The sequence below is a fragment of the Salminus brasiliensis genome, chromosome 2, assembly GCF_030463535.1.
Source record: "Salminus brasiliensis chromosome 2, fSalBra1.hap2, whole genome shotgun sequence".
NCBI lineage: Eukaryota > Metazoa > Chordata > Actinopteri > Characiformes > Bryconidae > Salminus > Salminus brasiliensis.
The window spans coordinates 12,444,823-12,469,126 of NC_132879.1; the positions used below are offsets into that span (position 1 = coordinate 12,444,823).

Sequence of the window (24,304 nt, forward strand, 5' to 3'; positions counted from 1 at the left end):
CTTCATTCATGTAAAGGTTATATATTTGCACTTGTGTGTACTATAATTTATAAGTTGTCACATCATGCCATATATGTATTTTTGTATCACACACCTACACACACCTTTTATCTTTCAGTAGTTTGATTTGGAATGATGTTGCACAGCCTGAGTGGATAAGTCACCTGAGACAACCCAGCCTGGTGTAGCCCCAATGTGTTACAGTCAGTAAGCTGAGACAGGCTTAGTCAAAGTGTGACTGACCTCCAGTGAAGCCTGGCAACAAGCTCAGCATCTCTGGACTCGTCTGGCAGGGAAAGCTTTAACGGTCAGTTCATATAAAATCTCTGAACTGGCCAATGAACTGTCATAATTGGCAAATCGATTTTTCTTTCTGTGATATTGGAGACTATTAAAGGTGTATGTTACTGAAAATGATACTACAAGCTATTACTCTTTAAATGTTGATGCTGGAAGTGGAACTTGCACCAACAGTGCTTAAGCCCTTAAGCCCTTATTTCCACTCATGACGTTGTGATGGATCTGATGAGATCTGATGCCTTTGACCAGCCTGCTTATATCCGATCTGCCTGGGCCCTTGGCTGCCTGGGCCCAGCCAGCCTCTTGACACTTGACTTGCTTGGGCTTGGGCCTGCCTGTGCTGGACCTACCTCTGCTGGCACTAGCTGTGCTGGACCCGGCTAAGTTTAACCTGCCTTTGGCTGTCATGCCTATTCTTAGTCTGCCACTGAGGCATTTGTCTTAGTCTTCCTGTGGCCAACCTGCCTGTGCTTAGCCTGCCTGTGCTGTCCAGCCAGCCTCTACTCAAATTACCTTGGCCCAGCCTGCCTATGCTGGACCTACCTCTTCTGGCACTGGCTGCACTGGACCTGCCCATGTCCAACCTGCCTGTGGCTGTGCCTATTCTCAGTCTGCCAGTGTCTGGTCTTAAAACACATCCAACATGCTAATGGTTACACACTACAGGCTATATCGACTACATCAAGGGAGCACTATAAGACATCAGGTGGAACCAAGACCACGTTTACACCTAGTCACTTCTTGTGACTAGTATATGGATTGGATTTTAGCCACATGCATTTAAACTGGGCATTTACACTACAATCCGATTGCGTGTGTTGGACACAAAAGGCACATTTGCTCACTGCACTGCAATTATTACTGGTGTTTCGTTTGTACTGGGAGGGTTTCGGTTGCAAAATGTGTCTTGGAGAGACGTATGTGGCTCAAATGTGTCTCAGACCTCCTCCTAAAGTGTTTTGAGTGATGGGGATTTGTATCTGGTTTAGAGTCCTGGGTGTGTTAACACCTGAATTTTTTCGTGGCTTGGTCTTATTCAGATATAATCCTGTTACTCGAAAGGGATGAAGTTACCAGGTGTGAACAGGGTCAATTGGAAACTTGCATGACGTTCTGTTCACAATAAATAAAAAGGGTTTTCTTTTTCCTGTTGTACCACACTTGTACCAAAACATGATGTCCAAACTTTGGTGTGAACTTTCATGTACCGTTACACCCCTACAGTAAAGTCAGTCATAATATATGTCTAGATTATGGTGATTTAAGGTGGATTCACCCTTATTAAGTCTTTTAAACTGATCAATTAAATCTAAGATCTATAATGTAAAACAATTGTATCCTATTTTAGCATCACATGCTTTTGGGTGTTCCAGAGACATTCAGAGCAGTGAGCCCAAGGACTCTCTCTCCCACACACATACACACACACCCACACAGTCTTTTATACACTCCCATGGCATGTTGGGTATCAGAAAACAACAGGAAGCTCATAATAATTACATCCGCATCCAAAAATACCAACTGCACAACACCCAATCACGCGCCCTTTCCCCCTTTTCATAGTGACTGCATACATGCATGGGGTCTGAATATAGCGTTTTTTAAAGCTGTATCACAACGAGCCTAAACGTAACACACTCACTCACTTTCTCTCACTCCTTTTCTCCTGCTGATTCTCTCAACATCCTGTCATTCATTAATTCGTATCATTCCTCACCACCCATTTCCTTTACACACATACTGCACACATGCAAGTACTAGCTAGCTTAACCCACAACCTGCCAGTGCTCAGCATGCCTGGGTAGACCTGCCTGTGCTCAACCTGCTTGTGGCCGACTTGCCTGTACCCAGCCTTCCTATGTCCGACCTGCTTTTGCCTAGCCTGCCTGTGGCCAGCCTGCTTATATCCGATCTGCCTGTGCCTTGCCTGCCTGGGCCCAGCCAGCCTCTTGACACTTTACTTGCTTGGGCTTGGGCCTGCCTGTGCTGGACCTGCCTCTGCTGGCACTAGCTGTGCTGGACCCGCCTTTGTCCAACCTGCCTTTGCCTGCATGACAGCCTATTCTTAGGCTGCCACTAAGGCATTTGTGTTAGTCTTCCTGTGGCCAACCTGCCTGTGCTACTCGACTTACCTTGGCCCAGCCTGCCTATGCTGGACCTACCTCTTCTGCAACTGGCTGTGTTGGATCTGCCCATGTCCAACCTGCCTGTGGCTGTTGTGCCTATTCTCAGTCTGCCAGTGTCCGGTCTTGCGCTGCAGGCTATATCAGGTCACAGCATCAATATTACACTGCCCTCCTCCTTTATTAGGAACCCCTACCATTCACTTTCTCTCACTGGCCACTTTATTTTAAACACATGCATTATACAATTATAGACTGTATCATCATCAGCATCCCTTTTACTACAGTCATCATTGATCGGTTTCTGACCACAAGAACACTGCTGACCAGCTTTTATTTAGGTGCACTGCAGTGATACTTGCATAGTAATGTGTATGTGTGGTGTAGGCACAAAAACATCCAGCCTAAAGAAGTTCTCACCAGTGAAGAAGGGCTGGAGGATGGCCAAAACAAATGACTACAGTCTCAACCTGTACACTAACAAGATTTCTAATAATCTGGCCAGTGAAAGCATTATACGGCCTGTTACATCACTAGCACTCAAACACCAGCTCTTAACAGCCTGAGAACAGCCAAAGTGCTCTGACCACTCTCTCAGTTCACAAGGCTTTGATGGCTCAGTCTAGTTACTGAGGCATTTGTTACACCGCTGAGGTGGAAGGTGCTTTCAGGCCATATTTTCTTTGACCTGAAATGAACATGAAAGTGAGGATTAAAGAAGGGGCTGGGTTCATTTCTTCAAGCATTTGAGATGCTGAGGTAGAAGGTGCCTTCAGAGTGCATTTTCAGTGACCTGAAAGTCTGTATCACTGATTCTCATTACAGAATAACATGCAGACCAACATTAGAAGGATACAGCTGTTACTAACAGCAGGGACAGTGATAAACATGCTAAATAAACATGACATTATGATCCAGGATCATTTGTACACTTGTAGTACAAACACATAACTTTTGATAATACCTACTAAATACAACTACAAGAAGAGCAAGAAGAGAGCAAAAGGGAAAGCACCAGAGAGTCAAAACCAGCTTGAAACCTAATGAAAATGAATAAAATATGTACCTTTGTCACTGTGGAGATTATATTATATAATATATATATATTTAGCTGCCACAGCTTGAATGTGTAAAGATATTGTGCAAATGATTAGATTTTATCTATCTATCTGTCTATGATATAACAATGCAAAATATGTTAGTGCATCAGACTTTGTCTGTCTGTCTCTTTGTCTATCAATCTATCTGTCCATCTAGCTATACACCTGTCTGTCTATCTATCTGTTTGTCTATACATTTGTCTGTCTCTCTGTCTATCTATCTTTCCATCTAGCTATACACCTGTCTGTCTATCTATCTGTTTGTCTATACATTTGTCTGTCTCTCTATCTATGTATCTGTCCATTTAGCTATACACCTGTCTGTCTATCTATCTATCTGTATTTCAATACATTTGTCTGTCTCTCTGTCTATCAAGTCAAGTCAAGTCAAATTTATTTGTATAGCGCTTTTTACAACTGTTGTCGTCACAAAGCAGCTTTACATAATTAGTACTTAATAAAGGACAGAGACAGAGAAGAAAGAAGGAATAACATGAAGGGTCAAAGACCCCCGTGAGCAAGCCGTCGGCGACAGTGGCAAGGAAAAACTCCCTCAGAGCTGGAGGAAGAAACCTTGGGAGGAACCAAGACTCACAAGGGGGACCCATCCTCCTCTGGCCAGACTATTTAAACATTAATGATAAAAATTACCAAATCAGATACAACAGAAAGTTGATAGTGGTGATATTAATAGTGTCAGACAGACACGAGTCCATCTAGGTTTCAGCACGGCCACCAAACAGGCCAAGAAAAGGCTCTTCCCCCTGCTGAGGTTTTCTGAATTTTGGGAACGAGTAAGAGGCCAGCACCCTGAGATCTAAGTAGTCTTGATGGTTCGTAATATACTATAAGATCCTGCAGGTACTCAGGAGCGAGGCCATGTAGGGCTTTATATGTTAATAGAAGAATTTTGTATTCGATACGGAATTTAACTGGGAGCCAATGAAGTGCTGATAGAACTGGACTGATATGGTCAAATTTTCTAGTTTTAGTAAGGACCCTGGCTGCAGCATTTTGCACCAGCTGAAGTTTATTGAGGTTCCTGCTGGAACAACCTGACAGTAGTGCGTTACAATAATCTAGCCTTGAGGTAATAAAAGCATGTACTAGCTTTTCTGCGTCTTGTAGTGATAAGGAGTTTCTTAGTTTGGAGATGTTCCTAAGCTGCATAAAGGCTGTTCTACTAATATTAGCTATATGTTGCTCAAATGATAAATCTGAGTCGAATGTGACGCCAAAATTTTTAGCTGCTAAACCAGGAATGATGGAAGAATCAGCCAAGTCTAACATTAAGTCTGATAGTTTATTTCTAGAGTCTTTTGGACCTAAAAGGAGAACTTCGGTTTTGTCACTGTTGAGAAGAAGGAAGTTATGTGACATCCAGAGTTTTATATCCTTTACACAGTCCTCCATTTTCTGTAATCTAAATTTATCGTCAGGTTTAGCTGATATATAGAGCTGTGTGTCATCTGCATAGAAATGGAAATTAACGCCATGTCTGCTTATAACTGAGCCCAGTGGTAACATGTATAATGTAAATAATAGCGGTCCTAAAATTGAGCCTTGCGGAACTCCATATCTTACTTCTGCGTAGTTTGAAGATAAATCTTTTATCTTTGTATCTTTGTATCTTATCTTTGTATCTATGTATCTGTCCATCTAGCTATACACCTGTCTGTCTATCTATCTATATGTATGTCTATACATTTGTCTGTCTCTCTGTCTATCTATCTATTTGTCCATCTAGCTATACACCTGTCTGTCTATCTATCTATCTATCTATCTATGTATCTATCTGTATGTCTATACATTTGTCTGTCTCTCTGTCTATCTATCTATCTGTCTATCTAGCTATACACCTGTCTGTCAATCTATCTCATCAGTCAAATAGCGTCTTTTGCCCATTACGATCGTTTTGCATTTTGCTACAACTGACTGGTGTGCTCGCATATTTATACCTGCAGCAAACACTGTCCTGGCATCCATGACACGCTGAGCCGAGTTCATTCCAAACCGGGGGAGGTCAAGATATTCTGATAGGACTGTGACAGTGGGTGAAGGGTGGCAGCATCTTGCATAATGCCAACTTCATGGGATGTTCTAGAGCCATCATAGTAAAGGTGTACCAAGAATGGACTTCTCACACATCGAGTGCCTTCCATTAGCATAACAATGCTACCCTACGGACCATTGATGCCAGAGGGAAACAACAACAACTTAAGTGGTACAGAGCAATTGATGTGTCACTGTGGACCAGTTGATCTCTATAATGAACACCTTCTGTCACCTAATACAGTCGATGCCACGATGTCTCGATAGTGTCGTCTGAGTCAAGGGTGGTTACTCCCATTAATTGGTCATAATGTAGGTGATGATCCCTCATTCGCATCCACTCTGTCAGTGGTTAGCTCTAGTTCTACTGATTTCTCTCTACTATTTTGAGCACACTGAATCTCATGACTAGAGGTACGGCAACAGAAGTCTTATGAAACTGCAGAGGTCCAAACCTCATCCACCTCTCTATCTCCTGTTGTGTTGATGGAGGCTGTGAGTAAACAGTCAGCTTTTAGCCTTGCTCCCACTCGCTTCCCCAGGTTTGGCTTAATCAGAACTTACCTGTAAAAAATAATAAGCCAGTACTTTCCCTCCTGATGTGTGTATAGCTTTAGTTTTGTTGTCAGCTGAGGTAGTCCAGTTTGCTTTCAAGGGAGTAGATGATGGAAAGAAGAGATGGCAAAAGCTGGCATCAGCTAGTGTCAGCCTAGTGCATGCCCCTTAATGCTCACCCTGACTTTGGCGGATAGCTATTTCAATGGCGCATCGCACACGGTCTGGGAAGACTTGCTGAAGCGGTGGAGCGCCTCGTCTCTAGAATAATGTTATTTTATTAAAAAAAAATTTTAAATAACTTTATAACTTCATTGTTATTGTTATTGTTATTGTAAAAGTTTGCATGGTTTGCATAGTAAGACAGCAATAAGCATTGTGAAGCGCCTTGCGCAGGGTGTAAGATAGGGGGCATAGTGTTCTGTCTTTACAGTAGTTTATTAAAATAAATCTCAAATAATACTGATACAGAATCCTGTTTGTCAATAATATGAAATAAGTATAGTTATTGTGGCATTGATTTGATTAATATCCTATACATATACAGTCATGCCCGAAAGTATTCATACCCCTGTCAAAGTTTGACTTAAATTTACTTTTATTTAACCAGAAATTATATTTTTGCCTGGAAATGACACAGGCATCTCCCAGGAGATAACACGATGATGTACAAGAGGCATCATTGTGGGAAAAAATATTTCTCAGCTTTTATACACATTTGAATAAAAAGTGGCATGTCCAAAATTATTCATACCCTTCTCAATAATTAATAGAAAAGCCTTTATTGGCTATTACAGCAATCAAACGCTTCCTGTAATTGCTGACCAGCTTTTTGCATGTCTCCACTGGTATTTTTGCCCATTCATCTTTAGTGATGAGCTCCAACTCTTTGAGGTTCGAGGGTCTCCTTGCCATCACCCTGATCTTTAGCTCCCTCCACAGATTCTCAATTGGATTCAAGTCAGGACTCTGGCTGGGCCACTGCAAAACATTAATGTTTTTGTCTGCTAACCATTTCTTCACCACTTTGGCTGTGTGTTTTGGGTCGTTGTCATGCTGAAATGTCCACCGGTTCCCAAGGCCAAGTTTCTCTGCAGACTGCCTGATGTTGTTGTTGAGAATCTTGATGTATTGCTCTTTTTTCATGGTGCCATTTACTGCGATCAAGTTCCCTGGTCCATTGGCTGAAAAACACCCCCAAAACATTAGGTTCCCACCACCATGTTTGACAGTGGGGATGGTGTTCTTAGGGTTGAAGGCTTCTCCTTTTTGACGCCAAATGGTGCACACATCATTGTGGCCAAACAATTCAATTTTTGTTTCATCTGACCATAAAACAGAACACCAGAAGTCTTCTTCTTTGTCCAGATGAGCATTTGCAAAGGTCAAGCGGGCTTTTGTGTGCCTTTTCTGGAGAAGTGGTGTCCTCCTTGGCCTGCGTCCGTGGAACCCAGCAGTGTGCAGTGTCCGTTGAACTGTCTGCCTTGAGATGTCGCCACCAGCAGAGTCCAGATTCACCAGGATGGCCTTGGTGGTGATCCTTGGATTTTTCTTCACCTCTCTCACTATTCACCTGGCCAGCACAGGTGTCACTTTTGGTTTCCGACCACATCTTCTGAGATTTTCCACAGTGCGGAACTTCTTGTATTTTTTAATAATACTTTGCACTGTAGCCACTGGAACTTCAAAACATTTTGATATGGCTTTATAGCCCTTTCCTGACTTGTGAGCGGCCACAATGCACAGCCGCAGGTCCTTAGTGAGCTCCTTTATCTTAGCCATGACTGTCCACAAACCAACTGCAGAGAGCTGCTGTTTTTCTCCTGTTGAGTTGATTAAAACAGCTGTTCCCAATGAATCAGGGTAATTAGGATGCTTTAAAACAGCTTGGACTATTTGGAATGGTATAGAACTTTGGATTTTCCCATATACTGTGACAGTTTTCAAAGGGTATGAATAATTTTGGACATGCCACTTTTTGTTCAAATGTGTATAAAAGCTGAGAAATACTTTTTCCCACAATGATGCCTCTTGTACATCATCGTGTTATCTCCTGGGAGATGCCTGTGTCGTTTCAAGGCAAAAATATAACTTCTGGTTAAATAAAAGTAAATTTAAGTCAAACTTTGCCAGGGGTATGAATACTTTCGGGCATGACTGTATGTCCTATACATAGGCTCATTAAAGATCTCACCAGATTGGTCAATATTTCAACAATGCAATTCAAACAAGAAAATAATGCAATAATTACTTTTAGCTATCACCCAGGCCAAGCCTAATGTCAAAATGTGAGAAATCGGAATAGATTGTTGGTGATATTGAATTTAGCACACATTTTTTTAAATATTATAATGAACTGCGGCTTCCCTCTTCAACATTTAAATGGTTAATAATCGCTAAGCAAATTCATCAGTTCATTCTTAAAATCAGCAGTCATCACAGCCGTTCATTATTGGCTGTAAGGTGGGTGAGGACAAGACTGATAGAATGTAACCTTGTAGCGCTGGTGCTTTTTGGTATTTAAAAGTCTAAAGGTGGCAACAGCAGCTATAGTCTATTAATAGCAGAGAGGGTGCTGTTTTAAACATAGTGCTAATCAGTCACGAAGGAAGCCAAGTCAACATTACAATGGGATGACATGAACATGATCCCCAAAGGGCAGAGCTTCTGTGGAACTCCAACTGAGCCAACATGATCACGATCACGTCACAGCTCCTCACTTTTGATGCAGAGCACACACACACACACACACACACACACACACACACATGCGCACACACACACAGCTCACGTCCTTCAGAGCCTTCAGGGCATTTGTTTCCTTGGAGTCTTAGAAAATGGTTCAGGAAAAGGGTGTGTTGGTGTGTTCTGTTGTCTCCAAGGTACGGTCTGAAGCCAGCTTATTATTTGAATGCAGCTGAACACACACAGTGCAGTGTATTGTAACCCATGCCTTATGACATAATACGGTAAAAGACCAAGACTGTAGGTTCATATTTTACTGGTACAGCTTTGACTGAGCACAGAGTAGTTCATAGAGATAACTCCACTATAGCAGTATCGATGTTTTATTATTTAGATATTAATACTGATACTAAATGAATACTAATATTAATACTAAAATATTAAATACAATATACTGTAGTTTCATTTATTTGTATTCTTATATTAAAAAAAGACTTTATAGTTATAGGTGTATGTAAAGGAATAATATATTTTGTTGAGTAAAAAGATTTAATGGTATTTAATGGAGTAATTATGACATGTGGAAATTGAAGAACCATTGTGTCTGTCTGGAAATTTGAAAACAACGCTAACTGATACCTACAAAGCAGGGCACATAAAGCTATAAATAGATATAGCACTACCAGCTCACAGTTTCCACTGTCCAAACTGTCATTTAGAGACGGCAATTAATAGGAACTGTGGAGGATCTAGACAAGGCAGGACCTGGACAACCAAGAAATCTCTCAAGTACAACAAAGGAAAAGTAACCCCCCAAATCAAAGCAAAGCACCTGCTGTAGCTGGCATAGGAGTGGTGGTGCGTATTTCTGCAAAGCACTGATTGCTTTTGCAACATGATCTGCATAAACTGAGTCATCAGAAGCTACCTTCCCTGCAGCCACATCACAAAAGTCATTGTGTGAAGTACCCCAAACAACCTGTAGATCAGTCAGAGGCATTCTGGAAACAAGTGCTATGGAGTGGTGACCTGGCTACAGTCACAACAGATCACAACATCTGGAGAAAAAAGCAGCGTTTGATGAAAGGAAGCTTGTGCCAACTGTTCGGTATGAGGTGGATCTTGTTTGCTTTGGGGTTGTGTAGCAGCCAGAGGTCCAGAAAACAATTCCACCAAATACCAGTGAATTCTGGAAGCAGCTGTGACAGTCAGACAAGGGACTAAACATGAAAAGAGACAAGTCTCTACATCAAGACAATGATACAAAACATCCCTCAAAATCCAACATGAGCTTTTGCAGTGGTACTCACAGTTCATCACTGAAGATCTTGCTAGACATACTATGGAGCAAAGTGAAATCCGCTGAATAGTTGGGAGTTAGTAGGGTGAACACATGCCAAATGTTACAATGTTGTTGTTTTTTTATAGTTTGCTGCAGACATTGGAGATCATTCATGAAATGTGTGCAGAACGTAAAGAAATATTTTTAAATACAAAAATCTTCATTCTTTAAAAGTAGTCTCAAAATGTTGATGCATATGAAATTTACACCTGCTCCAGACCACACATAAAGTATGTGTTATGTCTGAAATTGCCATGTGATATGACTGCACTTTAATAACAATTCATTAAAACATATCAACTAAAGAATTTAAAAAATATTCATAAAATCAAACATAAATACCACTCAACAATGAAACAAGGAGAGTCCCACAGATTCTAAGCTATTCCTGTATCTGTACAGGTGCTGTTCGTGTTTTGCTTCTTGGAAACCAGAACATTCCAGCAGGAGATCAGGTCAGGTCAGGAATTTCAATCATCCCAGCATCCTCCCAGTTTAAAGCTATGTTTATACTTGAGGCATTGCAACTGGTGCAAAGGCACATGCACCAAAATGCTGCTGCATGTGGTCATGCACATGCAAATTTGAGCTCTTGCAGAGCAGGTACAGTTCTACAGGCTGGCCTTTTGCTGTGATTCCTCAATCCAAGAGCTGCTTAATATGGTGGTCATTTGTAGGTCATGGGTGTGGTTTATGATAACACTATGGCTATTTATATTTTTATTTATGTTTTATTTATGTTTACTTTTTATATTTTAATTCCAATCTCTGAATCTTTTTAATAATTAAAGTTTCCTTAAAACAGTGCAACTACATTCATATTATTAATATGACATACGATATTATATTATTAATGTATTAGTGACATTAAATGCTTTTAAAATGACTGAAAATTAATAAATATTATCGTTTATTGTAATTATTTTTGGAGCAATGTATTGTCCTAAAAAAGAGCAGGCCTACACGCCAGCCCAGTTTGTGAATCATTGCAATTCATTAACATACTTAATCTGGTGTGTATGCAGCGTTTGTAAATCTGGTGTGACGTTCTTGGGAAGGTTAATTTGATCAGGTTTCATGAAAGAGGCCCATTGGGTTTACTTCATTTCACTCCAAATATACACTTAAGTAACTTGCCAAATGTTCTGAATGCAAAAATATGTATATTGAAGTAGGGCTGCGCGGTATATAATTTCAGCATCATTATCACAATGTGCGCATGTGCAATATGTCATATAAGGCAAATTTCTCAAACTTGATGTAACACTGGTCTCATTTTCGATCACAAAGGCAGATTATATCTGCTCCATATAATGTACTTTCCTCCATCCAATATTGGAAACACAGAGGGCATTATTAATATCATGACACGTTGGATCATTGACTTCTGGAGAAATCCAGTGAAAATTCCTATATTTTTAAATATCACAATACATATCTCAAATAATATCACAATGTCCGTTTCTTCCAATACTGTGCAGCCCTGTATTCAAGTATTACATCTATTATTATGTTATTAGTAACATATTCATTCTTTCTTACTTGTTACTAATTAATTGTTGCATTCAATTAAAGGCAATCACTCCGAGTCTGCAGTGCTCATAGTTAAAGATGTGGATGAGCTTACTGTCTTCACTGGGACTACTTTATCAACATAGTGACGCAACACATACACCATAGTGTTTTCTACCAAAATACACCACAGGTGTCTCGAAATAGATGGCTAGTGTGTGTTTGTGCATGGGTAAGGGGGTTGGGCTGCAAACAGTAAGGTCACCCTTGGTTGTAAGTGAACTCACTCACACACACACACACACACACCCTCAAACACTCCCCTTTCAAGGAAAGGGCATCTGCAATACACACTGGAACATTTCACAGCAGGCAGACTGTTTGCGTATGTGTGGTACTGTTCTATAACAGTCCTGCGTGTCACCTGTCTGGGAGGTGGCAGAATGTGATGCCCGCGTGGCACAGGATAAGCTGTCCCCGACCCCCCCACACACACTCACCAGCACGCCTGTAGCCATGCCAACGCTACACTGGCAGTGCCAACATACAGCCCTCAGGGATTACACACACACACACAAATGTGTGAAAAGGAGCCTTCACTCTTATTGAGCGTCAATGAAATGGAGCCTTGGCACACAAATACACACACACCACACACGCACTTTAAAGGTTTCATATCATGGTAATTCGATGTTAACATCAAAGCCTACTGCCCTGCTGTTCACTTTCCAGCCTAAGGTCCATATATGGAAATTAAACAGCAAAAAAAGAACAACACACATTTGCATATATCTGCCTATTAAGCTTATAGCAGTGTAGCCCCGCCCATTTAAGGTACGAAAAAAGGGTTTCAGCCAGAATCAGAACAGCCAATCAGAGCAGTCTTAGTCTGTTTTTACAGCTGATTCCTCTAATTCATTTAGTTTTTTCACCAGTTGCGGATTCAATGGATAGATATGAACGACATAGGAAATTACCCAGTGCGGCTTCTTGCCGTGATCGACACAGGTGCCTACAGAAAGAAATTAGGAATGGTGATATTTGCATATCACAACAAGAATATCATAATGTCACTGTGTGGGTGAATTAACCTTGTCTCAGCAGGCACCCTGATTAGGTCTCCCACTGAGAAGTAGTAGTAGAGGAGGGGTGTCGGTAACAGCCTGGCTTACCCTAATGTCCGCCCTCATGTCAATAATTTCATCTCTCCGTTAACATCTACGTGTTCTGTGCCTCGTCCAGCCCCACTGCCCTCCTTTTTGGTGTCCAGGTGTTAACAGTATCTAGCTCCTCTGCTCTTGTTATCGTTGCCAGGTGTTCATTGTTCTGTCTCTGACTCTGTAGCCTATTGTTTCGCTCAGTTCTTGTGGAGTCTTGTGCTTGTGCTCATGTGTCTGGTGTGTACGATGCCACCTGATGTCCCTGATGCCTTCAGGGACGTGTCTGGCCTGTTTGTTAGCGTGTGTTTTGTCTTTAGTTTAGTTCTCTAGTTCTCCTCAGGTGTTTTGGTTTGGTTTAATAAAAGAAGACTCTGGAAGCATGACGTAGGGGGGAATCAGAGACTTAACTTTGTACAGTGTTTATCAGTCTGAGGATCGCAGGTTTGAATTCCGGGTCATGCTGCCTTCCATCAGCAGCTGGGGCCAGAGAGAGAACAACTGGCTACTGACTGCCAAATTTCCTAATTTCCAAATTTCTATCTATCTATCTATCTATCTATCTATCTATCTCTCTATCTATCAACAATATTTCAGATGCCCTCCGTCTTAGAACTGCCGCTGCTGCGTTTTCTTCACTGGCTTCCTGTAGCTGCTGCCCGCATCAGATTCAAAACCCTGATGCTGGCCTACAAAACCAAGACTGGACCAGCCCCTCCATACTTGATGCCGATGGTCAAAAGCCGATCCGCACCTAGAACCCTTCGAGCTTTGAGTACGGCTCGGCTCGACCCGCCATCCTTTAAGATCCACGGAAGACAAGCGTCCACACTTTTTTCTGTCCTGAAGTGGTGGAAAGAACTTCCCCTGGGTGTCTGAACAGCAGGGTCGCTCGCTGTCTTCAAACATAGACTCACCTCTTCAGAGAGTACTTGGGAGAAGAGTAGAGTATTATGGTCTCCTTATCGACTTGTGTTTAGTAGTGTCTAAACTTAGCGGTATCTTTGAATTTTAGTCTATTTAAGCTAGCTAAGGGTATTCTTAAATAACGAAGCACTTTTGTAAGTCGCTCTGGATAAGAGTGTCTGCTAAATGCTGTAAGTGTAAATGTAGAACAAGTAACAATTGTAGTAACAATCAAACACACTGGTTCGGTTTGGTTTTGCTCATCTGCTGCAGCAGCAGCAGCTTGTGCTGCAGAATCGATACCAGTGTTTGCCAAGAGTCAGATGTTAAAACGGGCAGATTATGCAAACAGTACAGTGCGGACGAGTTGTTAGAAGAAGAGAAAAAATGCTCTAATGTTCAGTTCCTTTGTTCAGTGCAGACCACCATAGAAATTTGTGCCCACCAGTAGCAAATTCAGTCAGGGTTCTCCTTAAGCAAATCCAAATCTGCAGTTAACTGTTACCTGCTCGAGTACGGGTGGAGGGCAGGTAGCAGAAAAACTTGATTTGTTTGAACCAGACAAGGTAGTTGAAAAAGAGCCCTTAAAAGGTTGGACAACGGTTATGAGTGGACCAAAGACAAATGTGAAATATGGGCCTTTTATTTTATTTAAATCTGCTCAAACTGCAGATTTCAATCTGAGATTGAAAGCAGACTACAACACACACACTCCAAAAGGAGACACCTGTAGCATTACACACACACACACACACACACACACACACACACACACACACACACACACATTCTAGCACAACCAAATTCAGCAGCCTTGACCTGCTCTAAAAACAGCAACGATACATTTAGCTGTGGTCTTTCAAAAGATCTACAGAAGATGCAGTAGAGAGAACAGCCTAATACTTTAAAAAAGTACCTCAGCAAGATTCCCATTTTTTATAAAGTCATCCTAAACGCCTCTGCTACAAATAAAAAGAAATTGTTCCAGTACCAACCACTGATTTAAGAAGTTAAATATGTAGCTGGAAGTGGTAGGAGTGCAGAACTTACTACTAATTGTGTAGACGGCATTCACTGTAACTGAGTATCCAAACACCATCCCTTACTTAGTACAGTAATGTTTATTTACTATTTGCTGCACTCCATCCAATTACACAGGACCAATTACACTCTTTGTAATTTTTTTTTTTTGTTGTTGTTGAGTACTAACAGCATCCACAATATGCTCAGAGAAGCATATGTGTATCATTATAACCTAAACTATTTATCACAGTACAGTAAAATATTGTCATATTGCCCACCACAGATCTATGGCATATTTTTGCATATTGGGGCACCTGTTAATTCAGCGCTTCTTCTGAAATAAAGGGTTTTTTTTAAAAAAAGAGCTGATCCTGCTTTTGTTGGAGTAACTGTCTAGAAGATTTTCTATGAATTTTTGGGACATTGCTGTGGGGACTTCAGTGTTTCCTCTAGGATTTTTCTTCAGCATCAGAGTCAGAATCAGGGCTTGGATAGTAATGCTTGCTGAGGTAACCTTAGCATGAGATGGCCTTAGCATTTGCTTGTTTGCCAAACGTCTGGCTGCCTTTCTCTGTGAATTTCAATTCACATGTGATCTACTGTGGCTTTCTGTGGTCTCAATATGGCTTTAATGTACTGTCGTACAGTCATGTTGCTGAGTGGCACGTTGTCAGCATTATATAAACAGCGGCTTCTAGTCTTTTCAACTGTTAAACCTATTTGACTTAATGTTGGCTAGTTTATTCTACAGCTCTCTCGTGTCTCTATCACGTCTTTCTTATTTCTGCTTCCATCTGGACAGGTGCTTAGAGACTGAAAGACTGGGTCTCTACTTCCTGTATCCGTCGTTTGAAATTACAAGCCCCCTGTAGAGATGCGTAATTGCAATTTCATGACATTTCATTAAATTCTGAAGCAGCGGCAGCAGCAAGACTTTTGTACATATGTAGCAGAAGCACACTGAAGCATTTGATTGCATTCAGCGACATAAGCGTTAGTGTGACCGCCCGGATGTTCAATGATCACCACTCCATCTTACCCCCAAATCCTCCGCTCATCACAAAAGTATTGGACAGGGCACCATCCATCAATCCAGAGAACACAGTTCCACTGCTCCACAGCTCAATGCTGGAGTGGGGTTATAGCCCTCCAGCCCATGTCTGGCTTTAGGCATGCTCCAGAGCTTCCTATTCTATTGGACATACAGTGTGTCTGAACCCTGGTCCTGAAATGCACCCTGCCCTGCATACTATAGTGCTTTTCCTGCTCCCAACACACCTGATTTAACTGATTCAGCTCATTAACATTAACAGAATTGTGGTGAGGTGGTAAAGCAGGGAGTCCACTAATATGTGCGGGGCAGGGTGCCTTGAGAAACACTGCTCTACAAGTACTAGACAAGCTGTGTGTGTGTGTGTGTGTTTGTGCATTTGTACATATGTGTCATCATTAGGTGCAACTCAAAGTTGCTGAATGCATTCATTAGAAGGGGTGTCCACAAACATCTGGACATAGTAATAGCATATGTGGTCCTGCTTTAAAGAACAACAGTATGGCACAGTTTATAGGCCCTATAGTGAATTCCCAAACCCCAAATGTATTCAGCCAGCCAATACAATATTAGTTTAGTGCCTGGAGTCTGTTTTGCTGGTTTTGCCCTGGACCTGTGAGGCTTGTTTTACCGCAGGTGTTGTATGCTGTGTGGTTATAGGGTTGTGTGTATGGGTTGTGTGTATGAATATATAATCTAATACACATCAGTGTTTTAATGAAAATCACTATCATAGCACTGGGCCTGCTTATAACGTGTGTCCTTGATTCTCTCTTCCTTCACAAGAAGGTTCTGCAGTAGCAGATTTTCCATGCAGCTTTAAGTGTGTATGGCACAGAAGGTTCTCCCAAAACTGGCCACTACACAAGTTAGACATACCCCATATATGTCCATGAAAGCCACTGATGCCCCAAAATAAACCGTTCCCACTAATTCAGAGGTTGAGAGAGTTGCTGCCACAGATACACACAGCACACAGTTTCATCAAACCAAGTAGAACATTTTCAGAACATATCCGTGCTGTTGGGGGACGAGGCCGGGTGCCAGATCCTCATTACTCCTGCCTATCTGTGACTCACTGCTCTGTTTGACAGTTAGGCTTTGAGTTAAAGACAGGAAGGGAGCAGCATTTCTGCAGGCAGGTGTCCTAAACACACCCACACACATCCCCACACAAACACACACACACACACACACACAACTAAAACAAGCACAGCTATTTCCATATAGAATAACAGGACTATTTACAGTATCCCCCCTTTCTGTCCCACTTCCCTGAGAAGCCTGCGACTCCACTGGTTCACAAAAGACTTTCCCTACTCGTACCAACAAAATCTCTCCGCAAAACTGATCCAAGACATATAATGTGTGATTCTACCGTACACACTCACAAAACACACACACACACACTCACAGAACAGGGGGGAATACACCAGTTAATCCTGTACACAGGATTACACAAATCAGTCCTAAGGTACAGTTTTCTGAATTACCTGTAATGACTCCAGTATGCGGTCAGTTAGGTCAGAAACCCATGTACCCAAAACTCCATTACATACACATTATAAGCTCACTACATATACACTCGTGCACTCACTGTGAATGCTTAGACACAGTGTGTATGCCTGTGTGCCATAGACAGTAAAGCACCCAATACACATGTGCAAGCATACATGCACAAAGAAATCCATAACCATAGAACCGGCACACACAAAGGCTAGAAAAATGGCAAATGGTAAATGGTAAGGACCTGTTTGCTGTGTTGTTAAATCAGGATCAGGAAGTGCACAGGGTCTCGTAACAATTAAGCAACAGTTTGTTGTTATTGGATGTGTCCAGTCTCACATTCCCACCCTAATTTCACGTAGTTAGCAAGTCCGGAACAGCAGAAACAGGTTAAACGATAAGATACGATCTCTGTCATTTTCTGTATTAAAAGTATTAGGACGCCGGATCTTGCGGCATAAAGGTGAAGCAAATGAGGAGCAAATCAGCGGCTCTCTGCAGCATTAAGCCCTCCGACTGAATGGTTCTGTGACCCCACGGTTCGCTAACTATGCTGAGAAAACATTCTGTGTCAAGGCTTACCCTCCGTGCTCAGAACCGCTCGCCCCTGCAGCGTCAACATACTCAATTAATAATAGGTCAGTCATAGATCGGATCATGTTTCAGACCAGCAAAAAAGCCACAAAAAAAAGACAAACTTTGCTCACCACTGACAAACCAGAGGAGAGTGATGTCACTTTGGAGGTATGGCCAATGAAAAATATAGCAAAATACCTGTACTGTCTGTGTATCGCTTGAATAAACCAATGGCAAAGACCACAGCAGTGGAAAAGCTGCCGTCAATCATAGCAGGTGTTGACTCTCAGAAACTTGTCTTCTCATGCTGTTGTGGATTTGAGTCTGTCAGACCTCTTCAGTTTTGTATTTGTAATTTCTCTAAAGGACAGAGCTCCACTTTTACGAGCTATACTGGTCTCACTTGCTTTCTTTGTTGAGTGTCTTTTCTTAGACATTATGGTAGCTATCCAGACGTGCCATGCTGTGTAAATACTGCAGTAGTCTGTTCCAGCACTGCTATTACACAGGCAAAAGGGCTTGTAAGAAATCAGCAAAAGCTTCATTTACTTCATAAGTAAGTTGTTAACCAATGACCTCGTCCCTAAAAATAGGGAACCTTGCAATGTATTTCATTGTATAGTCACCCTGACCCTCTGCAAGTTTACCACTCTGGATCTGAAGTACCTAAATAACAATCGAAAAATTAAAAAAGGGGGGTGTTCTAAAACTTTTGACTGGTAGTGTACATTATAGTCTGGATCTGCAGTGCAAGTGTGGAGTTAATTAGTTGGTATAACCAACAAAAGAAGCATTTTGCTACTGGGCTCCCCCTACAGGTGTGGAGTGTAAATCATTTTTCCTCACTGCCATAAATACAAATCACACCCCTCCATAGACAGCCCTATTCATGCATCTGTCAACAAGAATAACACACTCATGAATAGGGCAGTGAGAACACACCTCCAGAGAAGTGGGCAGCCACCTCAGTGCCCACAGAGCAGTCGGAGGTCAGAAGTCTTACTCAAGGGCACCTCAGTCATGAATGCCGGTCCTGGGGATCAAACCAGTGACCTTCTGGTCCCAAACTCACTTCACAAACCTTGGCTGAGCAATATTACAGGATTTTACACAAACATGATTCGGGTTACACCGTGTTATATAGTGCAGTAGCAGCGTTCCAATCTGTAGTGGCAATAGCAGAGACACCATTCTCTCTATTACAGTCAGTGGAGCATCAGCATGATTCTGAAGCTGTTTATGGTAAAATTGCTGCATAATGTTGCTTTGAGTCCAATCTTTTTCTTGTGTGTCGTATAATTAGAAGCTAATCATAAACGGGACTGGTGGTACAAAGAAAATGGTTAAAATAGCAAAGTGAAAAAAATCACATGTGGTGTGAAAGAATAAAAGAGCAATCATTTTAAGGTGCAAGTATTTGTCACTGTATTATGTACAGCGAAAAGTGTCCTCTGCATTTGAGCCATCTGTGGTAGTGAACACACACACACTAGTGATCTAGGGGCAGTGAGCACACACACACCCAAAGCAGAGGGCAAGAGAGTGTAAAGGGCTTTGCTCAAGAGCCCAACAGTGGCAGCTTGCCGAGCCCGGGTATCGAACCCACAACCCTGTCATCAATAGCCCAGAGCGCTAACTGCTGAACCACCACTGCAACCACTGCCAGTGTAATTTGCATAACAATTAACAAGCGAAACTCATTTAAATGATCAGGATATTTATTAATATTAGACAAAGTACACAGACTAAATAAAATAAATAAATAAATAAATAAATAAACAAACAGACACAAACTGAATTCACACACACAGTTATAGAGTTGTGTGTATGTGTGTACTGTGTGTACCCCATCAGGTATACTAACAAAACTAAACAGAACACACACACACACACACACACACACACACACACACACAGGTAAATAATCAGAAAAATAGAAATCCCAAATCCCCAATTCTTACAGAACACATACAGGCACACACTCATCTGCCCAACCTTTACACACAGCCATGTACATGCACACACACACACACACACACACACACACACACACTCACAGGTATATAACCATAACACAAATCCAAAATCACACACACACACACACACACACACACACACACACACAGCAGGTCTCCCTGACCTTATCATACAGAATCACGTACATGCACGCACACACACACACACACACACACACACACAGGTACACAGTCCTACCGTCAGCACGTGCTCTCCTTCTTCATGCCGCTCGTCCATGACAGTTAAAACGGCACTAGTGGAGGCAGCAGCTGCCTCCATGCCCTGCTAGTCTCGTGTGAGTGTGTATTTTTGTGTGCACGCGCGTGTGTGAGTGTGTGTGTGTGTGTGTGTGTGTGTGAGAGAGAGAGTGAGAGAGAGAGAGAGAGAGAGAGAGAGAGAGAGAGAGAGAGGGAGAATTAGTGCATGTGCGCATGAGACAGACAGAGAGAGAGAGAGACAGAGAGAGAGAGAGAGAGAGAGACAGAGAGAGAGAGAGAGAGAGAGAGAGAGAGAGAGAGAGAGAGAGACAGAGAGAGAGAGAGAGAGATGCTTTGGGAGCAACAGAGCAGGAAAAGGGTGAGTGTGTGAGAGAGTGGAGAGTCTCTGTGGGATGCTGGAACATCTCTTTGTGGGTTTGTACATCCCCTTTCCGCCTCCCCTCTCTCTCCCTTCACCAGCCAATCACTGCGCGTGGCTATATTTCATTCTCCTGGCCGGTGGCACGTGTGCCAAAACAGACGCATAGCGATGCACATATGCACACAGTGTTGCACTGGATGAAGTGAAGTCTCCCCCACTGACAAATATACAGAGAACACACACACACACACACACACACACACACACACACACACACAGAACCACCAAACACCACAGGCTGGACACATGTTTGTGTTAGTGTCTACAGGCACCAAAATCAACACCTTCTAGCAGGACTAGAATTTTCAGCTGACCACATGGGCAACGGCAAAAGGCTTCTAGAGGACAGTTTTAAGGTCGGGTCAGACCTATTTATATATTTGGAGGAGTGAAGATGAGGCGAGGAGTGAAGATAGGCGCTTAATCCCAAGAACACTGTGCAAACTGTTAAACCTGGTGGTGGTAGCACCATGCTCTGGAGCAGTTTTGCTGCCAGTGGAACTAGTGTTAGTGCTGTTTAATCAGATGCAGTGCAGCAGATGAGAGGTGAAATCTCTGTACTCAGCATGGGAGAGTATTTAAACAGCAGTTTCTGCAGGACACTGACTTCGAACACACATCAGCAGTGGTTATGGACTGGATCACGAAGGCTAACATCAAGCTTTTGGAATGGTCCTCTTAAAGTCCTGACCCCCACTCTGTCGAACATATCTGGACTGTGCTTAAAACCAACAACTGTTAACCAAAAAGAATGGCAGAATGTCCAATAATCAGAATTCCTGATGCCTACCAAAAGCGTCTGGTTAAGGACCCCCCCAAAAAAAACAACAACACTTCAAAGAAATCACTGACCACAGGCTGGACATGTGTTCACGCTTGTGTCTACATGCATGTACATTCCCTTCCTCATGTAGTTTTGAGCTCATCATTTTGGCCAAGGTCACCATTCTGGCTCCCTACAAGATGCCAATGCCTCAACCGTGCACCAACCCAGACACGCACAAAACACACACAGCCTCAGCCGTGCTCCGAATACACAAACCTCTTCTCTGTACGCTCTCTTCATGCCTTTCACCGCACACACACACACACACATGCACACAAAACAAGAAAGGCATGACACTCATTTCTTCCTACAGACAGCTTTCAGCAGACACTGCCCTGTCGTTCATCACCTGCTTAATGATTTAATTAATAGATTTATTAATCAGCCAAGTCTTTTTTTAACGATTCTTCAGCTCAGGCCAATCACATATCCGCTTATCGACCTTGAGAGGCTTCTGGCCCTGTTATTAATGATTTAATGATAGAATGATAGAATTACGATTCTGTCTAATGTTCACTCATTCACTTGAGTGGGCCTGTGGTTACTTTGTGCAGAGGAAATGTCTTAAAGCGACAGTCGCTGAAATCTGATTTACGCAATTCTGAAAACTGATGTGGCCAAGATGTGTCTGGTGTCTAAAGTTTGCTTTGTTAGTTTTTTACTGGAGCTATTTTTTACTGAAGCAAATATGTGTAATAAATAAGACTAATCACTGGAAATAAGAGTAAACACTTGATTCAAATCTATTACTCTATTAAAAATGAACAGATAAAATTAGACTGAATTGGCTTGATGGCCTAGATGGAGGCAGCATTAAAGGGGCTGAAGAATTAGACCTGTCGTCACAACTTTTCTATTCTTGGATGATATACTGTCCCAGAAATTATTGACATACATGATATTATTGTCAGTGATATAATGAGCTCCTATAAAAAATATTGATCTTTTGATAATTAAGAATATTTAGACATATTTATAAAATAAAAAATGTTATCCTATTAATTAAACAAATATTATCGACATACCGACTGGTTGGTTGGTGTGGCGCAACAGTACTTCTACTACTTCATGCCAGTGAGCTTCCACACAACAGATGGTACACCAGGGTTCAATTCCTGGTCTGGGTGACTATGCTGTGCAACACCAATAAGAGTCCTTGGGCAAGACTTCTAACACTACATTGACCCATCTCTGTAGGGTAACCTTGTAAGTCGCTCTGGATAAGAGTGTCTGCTAAATACAGTAAATGTAAATTATTCTTTCACTTTAACAGGCTCTCCTCGGATCACAAACTCACACTCTTCAGAACAGTATGGCTTTTGAGTATTGAATTGGATCTTTTTCAGACCAACAAGAATGGAAATATATGGGACACAAACTTTGCCCTCCACAGACACACCAGAGTGATGTCATTTTAGATATGTGGCCACGCTGGGTACATTACCATTGTTATATACAGATAGACTGACCAGTCACCTTCTGGTGCTGTTAGTGGTGTTTGCTGGATCTGCAGTGTTGTGATACTCACTGTACTGGGCTGAGTGATGTATCAGGTCAGTTTCAGGTCTTTACTCTGCTTGTTTGTTTTACACAACATTTTAGAGCAGCTTTGGCTCGAGTTTGTCAAAACTGACAGACTGAGGACACATTTTCTATTGGAGCGTTGAGCGAAATCCAACACAGCATTTCTGCAGCCATGCACAAGGTCAGGCTCGGTCTGCAAGACAGGCCAGAACCCTTCTGTGACACTTGTGTTACAATGGACACAAGACATGTGTAAATATAAGGAAGCAGTTTCTGTTTGTCTTGCATTGGAATACAAGCTACACGTTTGTGTATTGCTTGAATAAACTGTGCAAAAGACTACAGCAGCAGTAAAACTGTGTAAGAGTCTTTTCCTACATCATAGATGTCGCTGTCTGCTCACAGACTCAAGCTCACCTCCGGCACTCACCTCCGCGACTGGCAAACCCTGATAAATAACGGTTATATAAAACTAGGATTACTAGGACTAGGCCTGTTTGGGTTCTGTCAGATTTCCTTTTGAAGGAAGACACAGCACTGTTTGAGGCGCACAGTACGTCACTTCCATTTACTGAACTCTCCTTATATTTACATCTCCTTATATATGTTCCACACAAGCATTACTGTACAAGACTAGTTTCGATTGGACAATCCAAGTTGGTAGTGATGTTTATTGAAAGGTGCACTATAATTTGTTTTTTAATGTATTTTTTATATGAAAGTGTGTCATTATTTTACACAAAAACGTACAATCTAGTTTTTATCCACTTTCGAGTAACAAGTAAGGGCACAGTGCACAGCTCTCCTGTGTTCGATACCTGCAGTACTGGGCTAAGTGAAGTTCTCTCGAGAGTCGTTTCCGGTTAGCGGTGTTAAACGTCTTCACTCTGCTTCCCCCATGGGTCTCTTTACTTTTACACATTCTACAAATTTAAATATACTGTTTTTCCATGCTAATATATTTTTGGGTGTATGTTATTATCCCATTATCAGTTGTCAAAGCAGTTCACAGCTAGCTGTACCGTGTATAACTTTGTATGTGACATAAGCTATCATTACTGGTTAATTACAATGACCTCCCAGCTCCAGTACAATGTAAGAAATGCTATCTACTCAGACAGGATTCTGAGGCAGGAAGGCAGTGGTGTCTGAATCGAAGTTTAGTAATCCAGCCTTCTATTTTTGGGGGGTGAAAATGCTCCTGGATAAAGAAACGATCATGTCCAGCAGTGAGCTGTCGATAGCTTGGCCACGTCAGAACGTATTGTTGCCTTTGTGATTGGAGTGCAGAGACCTTCATCATTACTCTGCCTTCTGAGGCACTGACTTGTGAGAGAGTGTGGGCAGGAAGGCTTCAAGTCGGCTATCTCTGGATTCAGTCACGGTCGTTGTTGCAGTCACGCAAAAACCT

At 42.0% G+C, this 24,304-nt stretch overlaps 1 protein-coding gene across 4 annotated transcripts in view; it reads right to left on the reverse strand.

The window, feature by feature from the left end:
• The window catches only part of LOC140544271 (sodium bicarbonate cotransporter 3-like), a 64,362-nt gene extending 43,871 nt beyond the window's left edge, over positions 1-20,491 (reverse strand). For all 4 annotated transcript variants that reach the window (XM_072667732.1, XM_072667750.1, XM_072667742.1 and 1 more), the window contains exon 1: positions 20,103-20,491. In XM_072667732.1, the coding sequence (XP_072523833.1) occupies positions 20,103-20,183 (81 nt within the window). In that variant the 5' untranslated portion in view covers positions 20,184-20,491. The remainder of the gene's footprint in view (positions 1-20,102) is intronic.
• Positions 20,492-24,304: the final 3,813 nt, after the last annotated feature.